We start from the raw sequence: 19,856 nt of genomic DNA, 5'->3' as shown, positions 1-19,856 counted from the left end.
TTAAATTTTTAACAGAAATTTATAGGTTCTCGATTTGAAGCAGCATTTACTGATTTCTATAAAAGCTGGTACTATAATTAAGAATTCATTTGGGCAAATTTTAAAAAGTGGTTAGAAGGCCCTTTGAAAAAACAGCATATTCTGAGGTTGCCAAGGTTGAATTTTAATCTAGATTGGGCATGGCAAATACATTTCAACTCTCATTATAGGATTTTACTGGACCTCTGTGTTAAGAAAGATTCTAAGGCTGCATGTGGGTATATAGAAATGGTGGTATTTAGTGATGTATGCTTGTCCCAGAATTTGAGTAGTGGCACAAGAACCACACATTGGCTGTTCCTAAGAAATAGTGGCAACTAACGTGTATTTCCTGACTTTTTTTTTGCGGGGTGGGGGGGCCATGCTGCGCAGCTTGCGAGGTCTTAGTTCCCCGACCAGGGATTGAACCCAGGCCCTCGGCAGTGAAAGCACAGAGTCCTAACCACTGGACCACCAGGGATTCCCTATTTCCTGACTTTTTATACTACAGTTTTTGTTCATTTGGGGCCCTGTGTTTTCTAGAACTCAACCTCAGTGAGTATGTGCCAGTAATCACATATTAAATACTGTATAAAAATTAGAGGAGGTATTACCCTTTAGTAACTTTGTGTGCATGTACTGCTTGAGTTATTTAGAGCTAAGTATTTGATTGCTGTGTATTTATGAACAGAGGAGTTGGTGGGGTCGAAATATAGAGAAAGCAGAGTGTGAAGGGTGTTTTCATCTACTAGTTTAATCTGTACTTTTGTTTGTTTGCTTCCTTTCCTTATGGAATTTAAGAACAGTTCCATGTCAGATATTCCAGATCATAGTTAGTGTAAAAATCATAATTAATGTAAAAAAAATAGCTGTCACCTGAAGAAGATTGTGTAGCTCTAGACCTGCAGTTTCTATAAACTATAGAACATTAAATTAACATCCTAGTAAAACATCAGAACTTGACTTGTCAAGAGAAAAAGCTAAGGTATGTACTATTTACTCTTCTTCTTTTCTAGTGGTTTTCTTGTAGGGAAAGTAAATAAAGGACATGTTTTTAAAAATATAATAGCTCTTTGTTTTGCTTGCCAAGTAGGAGCAGATGTATCATCTTTGGGCCAATTTCCATCTGTCTAATTTCAGTGTCCATAAGATACCTAATATTGTGGTCTAAAAATGGTACTTTCTTTGAAAGAAGACTACTGAACTGTTTTATACTTTCTCATTGTATTTTATTTTGCTCAGCAAGTGTGCAGGAATATACTGCACATGTGATCCCAAGTGTGTTAGGTGCACTTGGTAGCATACATCCTCATTGGTACATCCTCATTAGGATGAGGAATGATGGGTATCCAGGATTATTAAATCAGTTGCCACATTTGCCTCCTGCTCCCTGCATGAACTTGCCCTGGAGTGGGCTGTAGACTGAGCCACACACATCCCTGGCCTGGGAGCCCTCCTGCAGACACCAAGGCTTGCCTTCCCCAGCTTGTTCTGTGCTAGGGCCACACGCTGACGCTGGGGTCTTCTGGCCTCCATGCCCCCACCCCTCCTGGCAGGACCCCAGGAGGCATAGAGCCTCCTTCCACTTCAGGGGCTGGTCTCTAGGCTGTTACTTTTTTTTTAATATTTTTGAGTACCCATCAAAAATGGTATGAAGACTTAACTCATAAGCAAATTTCTAATAACATTTTATTACTATCTTTTGTAATTAAAATACTGAAAAGAATACCAAATAAAAGATATCAAGGAAGAAAATATGAACAATAGGGAGGTATGCCAGAATTGTTAGGAGTGTTTCTGTTTTCTTTTGAGTTTCAATCTGAATGCATAAATGGGACTCTGAATGTGTATTACTTTATGGAATTTAAATATGTTTCCTAGGACTTTACAATACATAAGTATGATCTCAACTGAAATATATCATTGTTTTCAAGAGTTGTTTCTCTCTTTCAAGAGTCTATTCTCATAGAATCATGGCAATTGAATTATTCCAACTTGTATTTTTTCTCTAGGAACGTTGGTTCCTATAAGATTATTTTTTGGGACATTTTGGATTTCTTGTAAGTTACTTTTGTTTAGTAATATGCACTAGACAATTTTATTTACAAAAAATTAGAGTATAGAATAAATTATACCTCCAGAATTCCATTATGAAGTCTACCTCCTAGATCATTTATATTAGCCATATATGAGTTTGAGGACTTACAAATATTTCGCTCTCAATAGCTGGCTCAAATACATGGTGACTGTTTTTTTTCTTTGAAGTGAAAAAATGAAACTCTGCTATTCTGTTTTTTCTTCTTTGAAGCTAAAAACAAGGCCCTGCTATTACTTTAATTTCTCTTCCTTTATCCCCAATCCTCACCCTCTGGATTTCTTGAACTGTTATCTTGGAGAATGCCTGTAGCATTGTTATCTTTCAGATACTTTTAAAAAAACAACCAATTGAAAGTCATCATCTTCTAGAGGTATATTTTGAAATATTTATGGATAAAAAGATATATCTGGGATTTGCTTTAAAATAATTGAGAGTGGGGAGAAGTGGGTAAGGATATAGATGAAATAAAATTGGTCAAGAATTAATCATAGTTGAAGCTGGGTAATAATGGTATAGGTGGTTTCATTTTATTGTTCCCTCTGCTTTTGTATGTGTTTGAAATTTTCTGTGTTAAGTTAAAAGATGAAAATAGGGTCTATTTGGAGATTTAAATTTAGCAGAATATAAATTTGAATTACACTCTGAAAATTATAGTGTGAGATAGTCATGTTTTTCACTTTTGAGTAAGATAATTTTGCTACATACAAATTTAAATTTTAAGTAGGCTTTCTTGTGATGCTACGATAAAGGTATATTTAGTTAGGTGAGCCTAATCATTTGTTCTATTGTTACAATTGAAAGCTTGTTCTTTCCTAAAGCAGGTCTAGTTGAATGACTGTATTAATAATTCTCATTGTTTCAGGTAGTCCAGCAGCCTTCAGGAGGCCTTGCAAAACAAGTGACCACACTTTCCCATTCCTCAGCATTGACCATCCAGAAATCTGGACAGAAGGTGACAGTGGGCACTGCAGTACCTACCAGTCAGTTTCCTCAAGGTAGACTCTGGCTCATCCCTTGGGTTTGGAACATGATGGGTTTCCGTACTTTTCTTTTGCACTGTTAAGAGAAGAGAGATTTCTTTTAAGTTGAGACCTGTGAGAGAAGACTGAAAGATAACTTTATTATATTCTTTGTACATAGCCACTTTTTAAGGGTGTATGTTGTTTTAGATTAAAGAAGCACCACTCATGGTGTTTTGTAACTAGATAAAACAATCTACTAGTAAATAAAGTACTTTTTTTAACTTATAAAATTTGCTATTGTCTTATTTCTTTTTAAAATGTGCTTCTTTCCCTACGTTTGGAAGTCAGTCTTACAAATAAAAGAGGTTTTATGTATTTTTTAAATCTACCAATATAAAGGATATATTATTAACATGTTTCTGTCACCTTTTCTGCATAATATTTTTATAATGCTGGTAATTCTCTAGCCAATTTGAGGACCATATAAAAAGAAATGGGAGAGGTCTTAATTTTATGATTTCTTGTGCAGGGAATAAATTCATTGTCATGTTTGAATTTAAACATAGTTCTAGGGCAGCTTGAAATTTTCTTTGATTATTCTGTATGCATTAAAAATAACTTGTCCTGAATTTTTCCTAATGTAGTGTGATTGCTTTTTTAAAATTTTACCTTTTCTTTCTTCTTTTGATTTTATAGCTTCCATTCTAAAGCAAATTACCCTGCCAGGAAATAAAGTTCTGTCACTTCAGTCATCTATTCAGAAAAGCAAAATAAAAGAGAATGGAACAGCATCCTTCAGGTAAAGAAATTAAATAGTTAAAACTTGGTCTGGTTTAAGAAATTAATATTTTTTAAAAAACAGGAAAGGGATGACAGAATAATACTTATATAAAATAAATTTAATGATGCCTTTTTAAAAAGCTAACAGTACTTTATTGAGTATAATTTATAAGCAGTAAAGTGCACAAATCTTAAATATAGAGCTCAATGAATTTTGACGAACATATGCCTGTGTAATCATAATTCAGACCAAGATGCTGAACATATCCATCATCTCTATGCTCCTTTCATATCAATGACTTCCAACCCTTGCCTTTGGCAGCCACTTTTCTTATGTCCATCACCATAGATCATTTTTGTCCATTCTTGAACTTTACATAAATGGAAAATTACATTATCTACTCTTTTGCATTTGACTTTTTTCACTCAGCATTTTTTTGAGATTTATCTACATCATTTTGATTATTAGAAGATTGTTCTTTTGTACTGGTGAGCAGCATTCATTGTCTGAATGTAAATTTGTTTATCCGTTTTCCTGTTGATGGACATTAGGATGTTCCCAGTTTTTTAATGATTCTATATAAAGTTGCTATAAACATTTACATACAGATTTTTATGTGACCATAGGTTTGATTTCTCTGTAGTAAATATCTAAGAGTATTATTGCTGGGTCATTAGGTAAGTATGTGTTTTACTATTTAAGAAACTACCAAAGTTGTTTACTTTGTTTACTTTGCATTCCCACCAGCAGTGATGAGAGTTCCAGTTGCACTCCAACTCTGTCAGTACTTGTTATTGCCAATGCTTTTGATTTTTACTATTCCAATAAGTGTATAGTGGTTGTTATTATTGTCATTTTAATTTGCACTTTCCTAATGACTTAAGATGTTGAGCATCTGTTCTTATGCTTATTTGCTGTCCTTATACTATCTTCTTTGGTGAAGTGTGTATTCAGATCTTTTGCACATTTTTCCTTTGAGTTGTTTTTTTTCTTATGATTGAGTTTTTAGAGTTCATTATATATTCAAGATCCAAGTCCTTTGTCACATAGTGATTAGGAAGTATTTTCTTTGTGGTGTGTTTTATCATTCTTTTACCAGTGTCTTTCACAGAGCAAAAGTTTTTAATTTTGCTGAAGTCTAGTTCATTAGTTTTTTTCTCTTATAGGTTATGCTTTTCATGTTTTGTCTAAGAAATGTTTGTGTAACCCAAGGTTTCAAAGATTTTCTTCTATGCTTTGTTCTAGAAGTTTTACAGTCTTATGTTTGTCCTTGGATTGATATTCTTTAATTTCTACCAGTTGATTACTTAAAAATCAGTGTGTGGATATTCTACTTTCTTTTTTCTGTATCTTCTCCCATTTTTAGTTGCATTATTTGTCACAATATATAAATATTTGTACATTAGTCCTCCTTCCTCATCCCCACCTATATTTTAGTTGTAGTTCTACTTTTATATTAAAATGCTCACCTTCAGTCTGTTCTCTGAAGTTTTCCTAGTCATCTCTTGTTTGGATGAAATTAATTGAATGTAGTCCATACTTTAATCTACCAGGACAACCATTATTTCATCCTTATGCCTGCCACTAGTTCTCTGGTCTCTCTTCTGCAGTTTTTATTCAGTCTTCTTTTACCCAAAGCCTTTGAGGTGGGGGTGAGTGGGTTGGGAAATTGGTCGCAATAGGACAAGAAAGTATGTACTGGGAATTGTTTTCCTTTTTCACTTATTCTTGTTTTGAAGTTTGGGTATTTTTTGTCTTCAAGTTATGCTGAGGCTGTGGTTTTTGTTGTTCTGTATTGTTTTGGGGAGTAAATGTTGGAAGATGGTGACCTAGGAAGTCATCATTGTCTTCCAGTGCAGTGAGTTTTGACAAAAGGCTAAATTCATGTACCCAGTACCTCAGTCAAGATACATAGAATACTTTCAATACCTCAGAAGCCTCCTTTGTGAGACTTCCCAGCCAGTCCCCCTATTATACCTTAGGCAGCCACTGATTGGCTTCTTATCATTGTAGATTTGTCTTTCCTGGGGTTTCAGATCAATAGAATCATATAATTTGTATTCTTATGTTTGGTTTCCTTTGCTCAGCATAATGTGTTTGATATACTTGCAGTGTTGTTCCATGTATTAGTAATTTGTTGCTTTTCATTGCTGAGTAGTATTCCACTGTATGGGTCTACTGCATTTGTTTGTACTGAATTGTCTCTTTATCCATTGGTGGACATGCGGGTTGTTTCCAGTTTTGGGCTATTATGAATAAAGCTGCTAGGAACACCTGTATCCAAGTCTTTGTATGGACATAAGTTTTCCCTTTACTTACATAAAGATATGAATGAAAATGCTGAATCATTTAGTAGGTGTATGTTTAACTTTATAAGAAACTGCCAAACTGTTTTCCTTTGTGGTTGTACCATTTACAGTCCTACCCGCAAAGTATGAGAATTTGTTCCATATCCTTGCTAACAATTGATAAACTGCAGTTTAAAAGTTTTAACCATTGTAGTTGGTATTTAGCTGTACCCTCATTCTTCAGTATCTGCGGTGGGATTGGTTTTAGGACCCATTGCAGATGCTCAAGCTCTATAGTCTGCCCAGCATATCTGTGGTTCTGCATCCTCGGATTCAACCAGCTCCAGATCATCTACTACTGTGTGTATTTACTGAAAAAAATCTGTGTATGAGTGGACCCGTGCAGTTCAAACCCATGTTGATCAAGATGCTGAGTGTATTTTCATGTCCTTATTGGCCATTTGTGTAGCTCCTTTTGTGAAATGTCTGTTCAAATATTTTGCCCATTTTTAAATTGAGTGATTTTGTCATGCACTTTTTCTTCATCTATTTAAGATGGTCATTCATTTTTTAAATAATACAATGTATTCTGAATTACACTGATTTTTAAAAAAATAGTTTGAATGTTAGTATTCCTGAAGTATTATTATCCTTTTTATATATTGCTGCATTTGATTTGATTAATATTTTAAGGGTTTTATATGTATGTTCTTTAGGGATACTGGTGTATAGTTTTCTGTTCTTATGGTGTCTTTGCCAGATTTTGGTATGTGGTTATGCTGGTCTCAAAAATGTGTTGTATGATGTTTTTCCCTCTCCTTTATTTTAAACCTTTGAGTAGAAATTATTTCTTCCTTAAATATACGAATGAATTTACCCTTGAAACTAAATAGGTCTTTTGTTTTCTTTGGGGGGAAGGTTTTGGGTTTTTTTGTTTTTTTATTTATTTGTTTGCTCTGGGTCTTAGTTGCGGCAGGTGGGCTCCTTAGTTGCGGCAGGTGGGCTCCTTAGTTGTGGCTTGTGGGCTCCTTAGTTGAGTCATGCAAACTCTTAGTTGCGGCATGCATGTGGGATCTAGTTCCCTGACCAGGGATCTAACCCAGGCCCTGTGCATTGGGAGCATGGAGTGTTATCCACTGCACCACCAGGGAAGTCCCCCGGGGGAAGGTTTTGATAAGAAAGTCAGTTTCATCTATAAATGATTTTCTCTTGTCATCTTAATGTCAATTTCAGAAAGTTGCATTTTTTAAGGTTTTTGTACATTTCATCTTACTTTTAAATTTGTTGAAATGAAACTGTGCTACTACTTTCTTTTCCTTTCAATATTTGTAGATTCTTTAGGGTAACATAGTATCATGCTTTTTTTTTTTTTTTTAAAAGGATTTTGTGTATTTTATCTTAGTTGTTGACTTTTTCGGGCATATAGCTGTTCATTTTATTCCCTTATCCTTTTAATATCTGTAAGATTTGTAGTAATACTCTCTCTTTTCATTGATATGTTTCTTTCAGTTTTGTTTAGTGTTTTTAGAAAGTTAACTTTTGATTTTACTTTTTTTTTAATTAATTTATTTTGGCTGCACTGGGTCTTTGTTGCTGCACACAGGCTTTCTCTAGTTGCGGCACGCAGGGACTACTCTTTGTTGGGGTGCACAGGCTTCTCATTGCGGTGGCTTCTCTTGTTGTGGAGCACAGGCTCTAAGCACATGGGCTTCAGTAGTTGTGGCACGTGGGCTCAGTAGTTGTGGCACCCAGGCTCTAGAGCGCAGGCTCAGTAGTTGTGGTGCACAGGCTTAGTTGCTCACCGGCATGTGGGATCTTCCCTGACCAGGGCTTGAACCCGTATCCCCTGCATTGGCAGGCAGATTCTTAACCACTGTGCCACCAGGGAAGCCCGATTTTATTGTTTTTATCTGTTCATCTTTTGTCTATTTTATTGACTTATAAAAAATATTCCTTTCTTTTCCTTGTGTTGGGTTTTAGTTGCTTCTCATTTAAAACTATAAACCCCCTAAGTACTGAGTTAGCATCCAGCCAATTATAGTGTTTCATTTTCATTTTTATTCATGTCAAAATATTTTCTTCTTTTCCTTTTATTTAATAGTACAAATACTTGGGGCTTCTCTAGAGATTTTATTCATTTTTTTCTAACGTAATTTTGTCCTGATCAGAGAATATACACTGTAAAATATCAATCTTACTAAATTTGAGACTCTTTATTGTGGTCAAACTTGATGAATATCTCATATGCCCTTGGAAAAAATGTATTACTCAGTTTGGGGGAGTAGTTTTTTGTATGTGCCATTCTGGTGAAGGTAGCTAGTAGTGTTTATATCTATTTCCTGGCTTTCTTTTTTTGGACTAGTTCCATCAGTTACTGAGAGTGGGTATTAAATCTCCAACTGTGCTTATAGATTTATTTTTTCCTTTAGTTCTGCCAGTTTTTACATTAATTATTTGAAGCTCTGTTATTAGGTATACACATATTTATAATTGTTATGTTTTTCTAATAAATTGGCCCTTTTATCATAATTAAATGTCCTTTTTTATTATTTTTTAAAATTTTATTTATTTATTTTATTATTATTTTAAAAAAATTTTTGACCATGCTGCGTGGCATGTAGGATCTTAGCTCCCGGACCAGGGATGAAACCCGGGCCCCCTGTAGTGGAAGCACAGAGTCTTAACCACTGGACCACCAGGGAAGTCCCCACATGTCCTTCTTTATTTGAAAATATTTCTTGTATTGCTGTGTATTTTATCTGCTGAATATAAACACTTCAGCTTTGTTACTGTTTGCATATTCTATCTTTTTCCTTCCTTTTTTTCAACCTACATGTGTCTTTGTATTTAAAGAGTGTCCTTTATACATTACATATAGCTAGGTTGAGCTTTTCTTATGAAATTCAACAGTTGTTTCTTTAGGTTAATATTTTGCTATTTTATTCATTTGTTTTTTGTCTTTTAGGGTAAGTGATTATTATTTTATATTTCATTTTAATTCCTCTGTTGGCTTCTTATCTATATCTGCATTTTTTTGTTTTTGATCAACAGGGATTACAATATGCTATAACATGTATTTTTAGTATACACTCTATTTGGAGTTAATATAGTACCACACATAAAATATGTGAACTTTGCAACAATATAAGTCCATTTACCTCACTCTCTTCTTCTGTGCTATATATTTTTATTTTCATATGTGTTACATCAGCATGCATTATAAATGTATGTGTGTATCCACAGTGTTATGATTTTAGCTTTAAAGTCCTTTTTTTTTTCCCTTAAAATATTCTTTCTTTTCTTTAAAACGTTCCCAGTGCTCTTCTTTTTTTTCTGTAGAGTTCAGTTTTCAGTGGTATTTTTTCCCTTCAGCTAAAGAGCTTCCTATAGCATTTCTTGGTCTGTAATTCTGGTGACAACTCTTCTGTTTTCCTTTTCCTGAGAACTATTTTTGTTTACCTTCCCTTTAGAAGGGAAGGTTTTTTTTTTCCCCAATTAGAAATTGTAGGCTGACCCAGTCTTCTTTACTGTGAAGACTTAAAGATGTTATTCCATTGTTTTCTGGTCTCCATTGTTTCTGATGAAAAGTCAGTTTTCATTCATATCATTATATATATTCATACCATTATCTCTCCTGTCCTTTTATGAATCCAATTATATATGCATTAGACTTTGATATTTTCCTGCATATACCAAGGCTCTGTTATTTTCTTTGATCTTTATGCTCCTTTAAATCTGTCAGCATATTTGTATGCTTCCTTAAAAATCTTTGCTAATTGCAACATTTGACTCATTTCTGCCAACTTTTTTTTTTTTAACTCTAGGTCCCATTTTCCAGTTTTTCATACGTCTTATAAGTTTTCATTGTGTTCAGAACATTCATGACTTTCTGTTTTTTCACATATCTAGTAATTATTGACTCTGGATTCAGTTATGTTCCTGAAGACTGATTTTTAATTTAGTAGACTTCATTTTAGTTTAACTTGACTGTTCTTAAATTCCAAACTTAGTCTTTTTTAGGTTGAGTAGCAGCTGAAATATTCACTCAGTTCTTTCCCCTTCCTATTGCTGTTTTTGTTAGGCTGCTGGGGTGTCCCCTGGGGCATATGTAGTTCTTCCATCAGTCAATGATTAGGTCAGATTTATATGCAGATTTGAGGGATTACTGCTCTGTGGAGCCTTACATTCTGGTGTATCTTCCCTAATTGTCCAAGTGCTCTTTCAACACTGAAATCTGTCCTCTGACACCAAGAATACGGCTGCACAGGCTGGAGAGTGCTTTCAGGCCAAAAGACATAAACTCACAAATTTTACCCATCGTTGTTACCATATTTCAAGGGTTGACTTCTCTCTAGTTTCTGGTTGCCTTTTTCCCATTTTTTAAAGTGATTGCCTTTTTAAAAAGTTGTATGTTGATTTTGTAATGATTAATTAAGCTACTCTGTCATTACCAGAAACCACACCTCCATTTCTTTTTTAATAGATTTTTGTTCTCTATTGGAATTATCCTCTGCATTCTTGAAAAATTAGTCATAGTTATATTAAAGTTCATACCTAATATTCCCAACATCCAGGTTGTCTGTAAGTCTGTTTCTGTTATTTGGCTTTTTAGTCCTATTTCTTGGTATGAACTTAGTAATTTTTGAGTCAGTGTCAAATATGTGTAAAAAATAATTATAGGGGTTTTGGATTAATTACCTCCAGAAAGAGAACTTATCCAGTTTGCTGGTTGGCAGGAGAGGAGCAGATTGCCTTCATCTAGTCAGTAACTGAATTCAAATCTAGGCTGTAATCTTTCCAAGACTCCATGTCCCTTTGGTTCTCCCTGACTATAGGATGTAGTACCTCAGGTATTTCAACTAAGACTTAGGGTACTTTTCTTTGCTGGATTCTGAACCCTAATTTTAGGATTTTCAGAATGGTAAATGAGCATTGGCTTCAACTTAAGGTCATAAGCTGCATTAATCCCTAACAAGAGAGTCAGCCTGACCTTTGAAGCTTTGAAGCCAGGGGTTGACTTCTCCTCTCTACCTATGAAAGTCCTGATGGTATCTTCTTCCAGTATAAGCTGTTTTGTCTACATTAGAAGTATGTTGTTTAGTGTAGCCACTTCTATTAATTATCTTAGGTAGATCTTCTGGATAACTTGCAGTAGTTTCTACATCAGCACTTGCTGCTTCACCTTGTACTTTTATGTTACGGAGGCAGCTTTTTTCCTTAAACCTCATGAACCAACCTCTGCTAGCTTCAAACTTTTCTTCTTCAGCTTTTGTATCCATAGAATTGAAGAAAGGTAGGACCTGACTTTGAATTGGGCTTTGGCTGAAGGAAATGTTGTGGCTGGTTTGATCTTCCGTCCAGAACCACTAAAACTTTCTTTTGTATCAGCTTTTGTATCAATAGAATTGAAGAAAGGTAGGACCTGACTCTGATTTGGGCTTTGGCTGAAGGAAATGTTGTGGCTGGTTTGATCTTCTGTCCAGAACCACTAAAACTTTCTTCATATCAGCAGTAAGGCTGTTTCACTTTCTTATCATTTGTGTGTTCACTGGAGTAACACTTTTAATTTCCTTCAAGAACTTTTCCTTTGCATTCACAACTTGACTAACTGGCACAAGAGGCCTAGCTTTCGGCCTATCTTGGCTTTCTGCAGGCCTTCCTCATTAATCTTCGTCATTTCTAGCTTTTGATTTAAAGTGAGAGATGAGTAACTCTTCCTTTCACTTGAACACTTAGGAGGCATTGTTGGGTTATTACCTGGCCTAATTTCAATATTGTCATGTCTCAGGGAATAGGGAGGCCTGAGGAGAGGGAGAGAGACTGTGGAATGGCTGGTTGGTAGAGCAGTCAGAACACACACAACATTTACCTATTAAGTCGGCAATCTTGTATGGGCATGGTTTGTGGTGACCCAAAACGATTACAATAGTAACATCAAAGATCACTGATCACAGATCACCATAACAAATAAAATAATAATGAAAAAGTTTGAAATATTGCAGGAACTGACAAAATGTGACGAAGAGTCACGAAATGAGCAAATGCTATTGGAAAACTGGCGCTGGTAGACTTGCTTGACCACCGGGTTGCCACAGACCTTCAATTTGTAAAAAACACATTATCTCGAAGCACAATGAAGTGAAGTGCAATAAAAGGAGGTGTGCCTGTATAGGCACGGTCTTTTCTGGGCTTATCTATTCTGTTAATCTTTTTTTTAAATATCTATTTTATCTTACTGTTTAATTTATTTCCAATAGCATACTGCTCAATTTACTATAACTTCAAAATAAATTTTACCTCTGTTAAGGCATGTCTCCTACCTATCCCTCTTTATTTTTTTATTTCCTCTCCTTCCTCTACTTTTACACCCTCCTTCCTCCACTTTCATACCCGCTTCCCCTGCTCTTCTTGATTTTTTTTGCCATTCTTGGGATTTTGCTGTTCATATAAATTTAGGCATCAGTTTAAATTCCACAAAAAACCTGTTAGAATTTGACCAACATGGCCTTGAGCCTATAGGTCCATTGTCCTTCAGCTGATTTCTTTATAATTTTGAACCTTCTATCTATGAACATGATTTATGTCTCCATTTATGCATGCTTTCTTTAACATCTTTCAGTAAAGTGATATAATTTTATCTATACAGGTTGTACACCATTTGTTTTGTTTATCTGTTAGGTTTATTCCTAGGCACCTTTTTGTTGCTGTTATAGGTAAAATTTTTGGTAATTGCCTTTTCTGTTCCTGGTATATAGAAATGTAGGTTGCTTTTTATTTATTTATATTTATTTTTGGCCACGCCGCGCAGCCTGTGGGATCTTAGTTCCCCAACCAGGGATTGAACCTGGGCCCACAGCAGTGAAAGCCCACGTCTTAACCACTGGACCACCAGGGAATTCCCTAGGTTGCTTTTTTAAAAAAAATTATATGCCAACCCCCTTGTTAAGTTCTTATTTCTGATAATTTTTAAATTAGGTTGTTTATGTAGACAGTGATGTCAGGAGTGAGATTAGAATTATAGGTTGGCTTTTCTTTTTTTGCTTCCAGCACTTTAATAATGTCATTTCATTCTTTTCTGGTATGTATGCATGTGTTCACTTTCAAAGATAAAGCCTACAAGGAAAGGTCACCCCAAGCAAAGGAAACATCAACACAATTGGAATGCCACTGACTTCAAACATTGGGTGATCAAATATTCAGTACTAAAAACTCTCATAGGGCTTCCCTGGTGGCACAGTGGTTGAGAGCCCGCCTGCTGATGCAGGGGACGTGGGTTCATGCCGACCCGGGAAGATCCCACATGCCGTGGAGCGGCTGGGCCCATGAGCCATGGCCACTGAGCCTGCACATACGGAGCCTGTGCTCCGCAACAGGAGAGGCCACAGCAGTGAGAGGCCCGCGTACCGTTAAAAATAAAATGTGGAATCACAAAAAAATGAGCAAGTAACAATTATCTATTAAAAAATGAATACAAAGATTTGATAAAGAACCAAATAGGACATTTAGAAGTGAAAAATGTAATTGCTGAATTTAAAACCTCAGTGGATGGGTAAATCAGATTAAATCTGGTGACCCAAATTGAGTTTGCTTTACTCCAAAGAAGATTTGTGACTGTGTCCCATAGGAACCAGGGATGACTATTGACTTGGGACCATGTTAGTACCTGTTCTAGAGAACCTGACTTAAGAGTTTCTCCACTTTAACAGAGGCCTGAAAACTAGTGCTAGCCACAGGCATTTGCCCCTGAGGCAGTTCTACTTTTAGAAGGTGCTCAGTGTTTATTTTTACTGACACCTTTTTGACAACTTCTGTGCATCCAACACTGGAATGAAAATAAGCTGGTCTAAATTAGAAGAATGTCATGTAATTTCTCATGGGTAAATCTAGTCCAGTTAATGCCTGAAGCAAAAGTGTCACCATTAGTATTTTCTTTAGGTAGTTTCTAGCTTACTACTTTTGCTCATTTAGCTATTGAGTGCTTATTGCTTTCTAAACTTGTATATTGGAAAATAGTTTTTGGTTTTTTTTCCTGGCCGCGCTGTGTGGCCTGTGGGATCTTATTTCCCCAACCAGGGATTGAACCCGGGCCCTCAGAAGTGAAAACACAAAGTCCTAACCACTGGACCGTGAGGGAATTCCTGAGAGTAGATCTTCATTGTGTATGTTATAAATATTTTTCTCCCAATCTTTTGTTTAACTTGTAATTTTGTTTTTAGTGTCTTGTTATTTGAAGATTTTAAATCACAGTATTAACTTTATTAGTCTCTTCCTTTATAGCTTTTGACTTTTGCATTATTTTAAAAAATCTTTCCCTATCCTTAGCTCATAATGATGTGCTCCTATATTTTCTTCCAAGTTATCTATACACACCTCATATATGCAATAGACCTTTACAAAATCTTCAGTAATTCTTGATTCTATCTTTGTAAATAGCTTAAACAGAAATTACCTTTTCCCAGTTGGGTTGCTCATCTTAACAACAGTTACTGAAGATTTCATCATCCTTACTTTTCTGATTTGAAATGCTACTTTACCTTTTAGTAAATTCTCAGTTATACAAGGGTACATTTCTAGATTTTCATTTTAGTGCTGTTTTTGTTTTATTTCTGTGTTAATATTTTTGCATTTTCAGTTATCTTTCATTATATGTTTTTATATCTGTTTAGATAAATCCTCTCTCTTTATTCCTTTTTCAGTCATATCTGCTGTCTTGAGGCACTATCTAAAGTTACCCTATTCATTTATTTACCCTTCTTTATGCGCCCCACTCCTTTTTAAATCTCTGAGAGTTTACAATAACTTTACCATTGTATACCTAACATTTAGAACAATGCCTTGTTCATAATAAGCATTCAGAAATTTGTTGAAATAATGAATTTTGAAAAAGAGAATAGGATTATCTATAATCTTAGATATAATCTATTTTTAAGATATATTTTATTTTTGCACAAAGATACACTTTTCATTTTCGTATAATATTTTCTAGTTATTTGGGTTATGTGTGGTTTTATGCATATCTTTTTATAGTAATGTCTTTCAGTTTTCTTTCTTGGATACTTAAGATCACTTTAGTTATTGTTAAAATGAAGCTTAAAATAGACCCTTAATATTGACTCTTGTTAATAAATAACAGGAGGTAATAGTGTATGGCATTAGATCCTGTCTTAACTGGATGAGGTTTAATAACATAGAGTGATATCTGCCTGTATTTTCATAACTACCTGTTTAACTGAAAAGAACATTTTTGTGACTTTTTCCCAGTGTAAATCATATTTTCTGTTGTGCTTGTCAGTACATCTGGGATGAATAAGGGAAGCTATATAGTGTTTAAACACCAGAGGGTGCCAGAGATTTGTGTTTTATTCTTCGTACTTCAGAATCAGAAGTGATAAATATTACAGTACCTGTGCATGTTTGTAGAGTTAACTCTATTTAAACAGACTGGCTATTTGATGATAATAAGGAATTATTGTTGATTTTTTGAAGAGGTGATAATGCCTTATGGTTAAGGTCTTCGTTTAGAGTTCTTATATTTTAGAGAGAAATTATAAAATATTTATGGATGAATAATATATATATGTATATTAATATATACTTACATAACTTAGAAGGTATTTTACCAGCTAGGAATTAAGAGGTTTTTTTAAAATTTGCTTTAAAAGACACTTAGAAAATAATATAGGACAAGGTTACATGCCGTTTGCACAGATAATATTATTCCACCAACTTTAATGTCCCATTTTTTCATATTTCAGGAATCAGATTCTCTAGTGTAGATTAAACATGTGCTCTACCTTGCTTCATATGTAATTAATTGTTTCATTATGTATTTATTAAGAGTCTGTCCTTATATATACAAGTGTATCAGTGATATATACTTGTTATATAGAGTATGACATAATATAGATGATTAATCATTCAAGTAAGGACTTAAAGAGAGAGAAAACAGTCTCTGGTGACGAAATCTTGGAAAGTCAGGAGACGGAAGAAACATCCTTCTGAGCTGTGCCCAGATAAACTCTAAATCTAGGGTTAAAATTCAACAACAAAAAAATCTTCTTGAAGGAGTTGCTTTATGCTAAATCTTGTTAGAAATTAGGTTCTTAAACATTCCTCACAGCGAAATTACATGAATGAAGACTTAGAGATGAGATTGTGAAGTCTTTCATAGTTTTTAGGCAGATTTTTTCGTAGTAAAATGCGATTTAGGAAAAATTATCTTTGTGCTTACATGCTGAATGAACTGCAAAGGAATATACTCGTAAGTAGTTCCTACAATCACTGAAGTTTGAGAAATACTGCAATATCCTATGCTGTGTTTGAGTTAAAAAGAGGAAAGGGAATTTCCCATGAGGAAAGATACCTTTAAAAAAGTCATAGAAGGAAGAAAGCAGCGTTTGTAAGCTGGCTGTGGTAACGTAGCGAGGTTATGCCCAAGGGTGGTGAAAAAAGAATATTGAAGGTAACCTTATTTAACCAGGGATTAGTAACCTAAAGGAAGAACTTGATCTTCTTAAAATAAAAATTTTTTGTTTATACCTTTTAAGTGAATTATTTATTTATTTGACTAGATAATACATACATTTTGTATAGCATTCGAAAGGAACAAAAGGATATACAGTGGGAAAAAAATAAGGTTCTCTCTTGCATCATTTTCCCTCTGCTACCCAGGTTCTCAGCCTAGAGCCAACCACTGTTATCAATTTCTTGCATATCTCTCTAGATAGAATCTTTTCAACATAGATGGCAGTATACAATATATGATGTTTTATTGGGTTGGCCACAAAGTTTGTTCGGGTTTTTCCGTAAGATGTAATGGAAAAACCCAAATGAACTTTTTGGCCAACCCATTTTGATATTTACAACTTAGTAGTAATAAATCTTGCAGATTATTCTATATCAGTATATAATCATTGTGATTTGATGTTCTAAACAAAGTTACATAATGATAGATGTTTAGGTTGTTTCCAGTGTTTTGTACTCAGAAAACAGAGTTGCAATGACTATCGTTTCACATAATTCCTAGAAAGAGCAGTTTATTCATTTTAAATTAGATAATGTCAACCCTCAGTGGAGTTGGCTTAACAAATTATACTCTGAGCAACAAAGCTTAAGGTATCATATTTCCACATGTTCTCGTGAACTTTACCAATCTAACAGGGAAAAATTGTATCTTAAATTTTTCTTATATGAGTAGGGTAAAACATCTTATATTTGAGTCATTTAAAATTTTTCATTAACTGAAGATTTCTATGTTTCGTACATTTTTCCATTGGATTTTAGGTCTTTTCCTTAGTTATTGGTAGGAGCTCTTTATATATTAAAGGGACTCCTTTTTTCATGATATGATTGCTTCCTTCAATCCTCAGTCTCAGATGTGGGGATTGTTATTGTCTCCATTTTACTGATGATGCAGGCCTAGAGAGGTTAATTAATTTGCTTTATTTCATATAGACAGTAAGTGGCAGAGTCAGGATTTCACGGTAGGCAGTTTGACTCATCTTTTTTACCCACCATTCTTCTACTTTCCAATACATTGTCACAGATAAACAGCATGCTGTTCTGAGCACATACAAATTCCTCAAATATTTAAGTACCATTTATGACTACTCTGCTAGAAACGATAGGTGATGAGAGTGATTAATATGATCAATAAAATTAGTCTGGTTGAAGTATAAGGCAAATAGTTGACTATTGGAAGACAGAGTAAGACCTACCATAACAGAGACAAAATGTACCCTTGGAAGTTCAAAAGATGTAGCAATTGGACAGATGCTTTAAAAGTATAAAGATAAGTTAAACCAACATTTCCAAAGTAGGCATTTGAAGTAGGTCTGGAATATAGATAAGGCACTGACAGCTGAAAGATAATAAAGCAAGAGGAGCTAAAGACTAGAACAGGAAAGCCAGAATCAGTAGGAGCTATTTTATGGTGAGGAATGGGAGGTAAGAGTGCTAAGTTAAGGTCATTACTTGGAAGGCCTTGCATATCAGGTTGAGCTCATAAAATGTTTGTGTTTTGGTTTTTGGTTTTTTTGCGGTACGTGGGCCTCTCACTGTTGTGGCTTGTCCCATTGCGGAGCACAGGCTCTGGACGCGCAGGCTCAGCAGCCATGGGTCACGGGCCCAGCCGCTCCGCGGCATGTGGGATCTTCCCAGACCAGGGCATGAACCCGTGTCCCCTGCATCAGCAGGCGGACTCTCAACCACTGCGCCACCAGGGAAGCCCCATGAAATGTTTTTGAATAGGAAACTAATGTGATTTTCTCTACTGTAGAAAAATTAGTCTGGTGCTATTATAGATCTTAAGAGGGTAGAAGAGATTTAAGAAAGTAGGTACAAGCAATGGTTAACTTTATAAAAAGCTGAAGAATTAGATCAGTTTCAGAAACCAAAATGCAAGGTATTAATGATAATTGGGTAATGCTACTTTAATTTTTGCATATTAACCTATTACTCTCCACAGAATCTTGAGTTGGAAGCCTTTTTCTACTGAGGCACTATTAAATTTCCTTTTTGTATGTCTTTTAAAATGAAACAGGTTATCTTTCACAGCACCTTCATTAAAAGACATACTGCATTAGACCAGAAGACTTGAAGATGCGATTTGGAGGTTCTCACTTTCTTTTCCTTGAAAATTGAGCCAACCCAGAATCACAAATACGCCTCAGCATCAAAGCCTTTATTACTCTTGGCCTATCTTACAATATTTAGCCTTATCAATAATGCTGCTACAACATTGTGTTGTCTTTGCTTTCCTTTAGTCTGTCTCCTTTCTTAGAGGAAGTTTTAAGTGGTTCGGGTACTGTTTATTGTGGTACCTTTTCCTCTTCCCTCAGTAGGGGTCTTCCTCTATTCCTGCTGCCCTCTGTAACCACAGCAACTGGCAGCTGAAGTAGAGGGAGCTGTGTTCAGCTTGGGGCCAAATTGGGTGGGTGGGTAGGCAAGAACAAATCTTATTGGGTGTTTAGCTCCCTTCTTAGTTCAGAGAAAGGCTGCAAGAAGATTCTAAAAGACATGCGACAGTCTCCTCATTGAACATTGAGTTCTGTTCAGTTCTAGTACTGTGCATGGTACTGGTAGTAAGGAGGCTTGGTACTGGTCTCTCCAGTCTGTATGTGAGATTTCAGCAGGGGCTATGTGGGACCTCACCTATGGAAGCAGGGTGCAGTTTACAGGGCCTGTGTACCTGGCAAACAGCTGAGATTGTGAACAATCAGTGTTGTGTGCATGTGTGTAAAGGCCATGTGCTGTGTACCTTGTACAATTCTGATTTTTTTTTAAAGGAAAGATGAGGCCATATGTCTAAACTTCATAATATTTTTCTGTCTCCAGTTTTCTTTCTCTGTTTGTTTATATATTATTTTTTTAAATATCACTAACCATTTGATTGGGTAATCTGTGTATATACTACAACATTCAAAGGGTAGAAAGGAGTATGGTGTGGTGTAAATGAAATCTTCGTCCTATCCATGCTTCCCTGTTTCCCTCTCCAGAGGAGAATTTCTTGTGCATCCAGAGATACGTTATGCCCGTGTGTGTGTGTGTGTGTGTGTATTTTTTTCGAGGTGCAGTCTGTTCTATACCTTGTTATGTTTTGTTTAGTTTTTTTCCCACTTCACAATACACCTTGGCATTTGTTCTGTGCCTGGCCAAAGAGAGCTGCCTCATTCTTTTAAGTGGCTGAGAGTGACCTTAGAAAATACCTA

At 35.3% G+C, this 19,856-nt stretch overlaps 1 protein-coding gene across 2 annotated transcripts in view; it reads left to right on the top strand.

Moving 5' to 3' along the window:
* TAF4B (TATA-box binding protein associated factor 4b) overlaps positions 1-19,856 on the top strand; it is a 116,518-nt gene that overhangs the window by 29,335 nt on the left and 67,327 nt on the right. For both annotated transcript variants that reach the window (XM_030876449.2, XM_060310361.1), the window contains exons 8-9: positions 2,979-3,111; positions 3,775-3,877. In XM_030876449.2, the coding sequence (XP_030732309.1) occupies positions 2,979-3,111; positions 3,775-3,877 (236 nt within the window). The remainder of the gene's footprint in view (positions 1-2,978; positions 3,112-3,774; positions 3,878-19,856) is intronic.

This window comes from Globicephala melas, chromosome 13 (assembly GCF_963455315.2).
Source record: "Globicephala melas chromosome 13, mGloMel1.2, whole genome shotgun sequence".
Lineage (NCBI taxonomy): Eukaryota > Metazoa > Chordata > Mammalia > Artiodactyla > Delphinidae > Globicephala > Globicephala melas.
The sequence above is the reverse complement of the archived record's forward strand: the minus strand, read 5'-3'. Positions and strand labels throughout refer to the sequence as shown.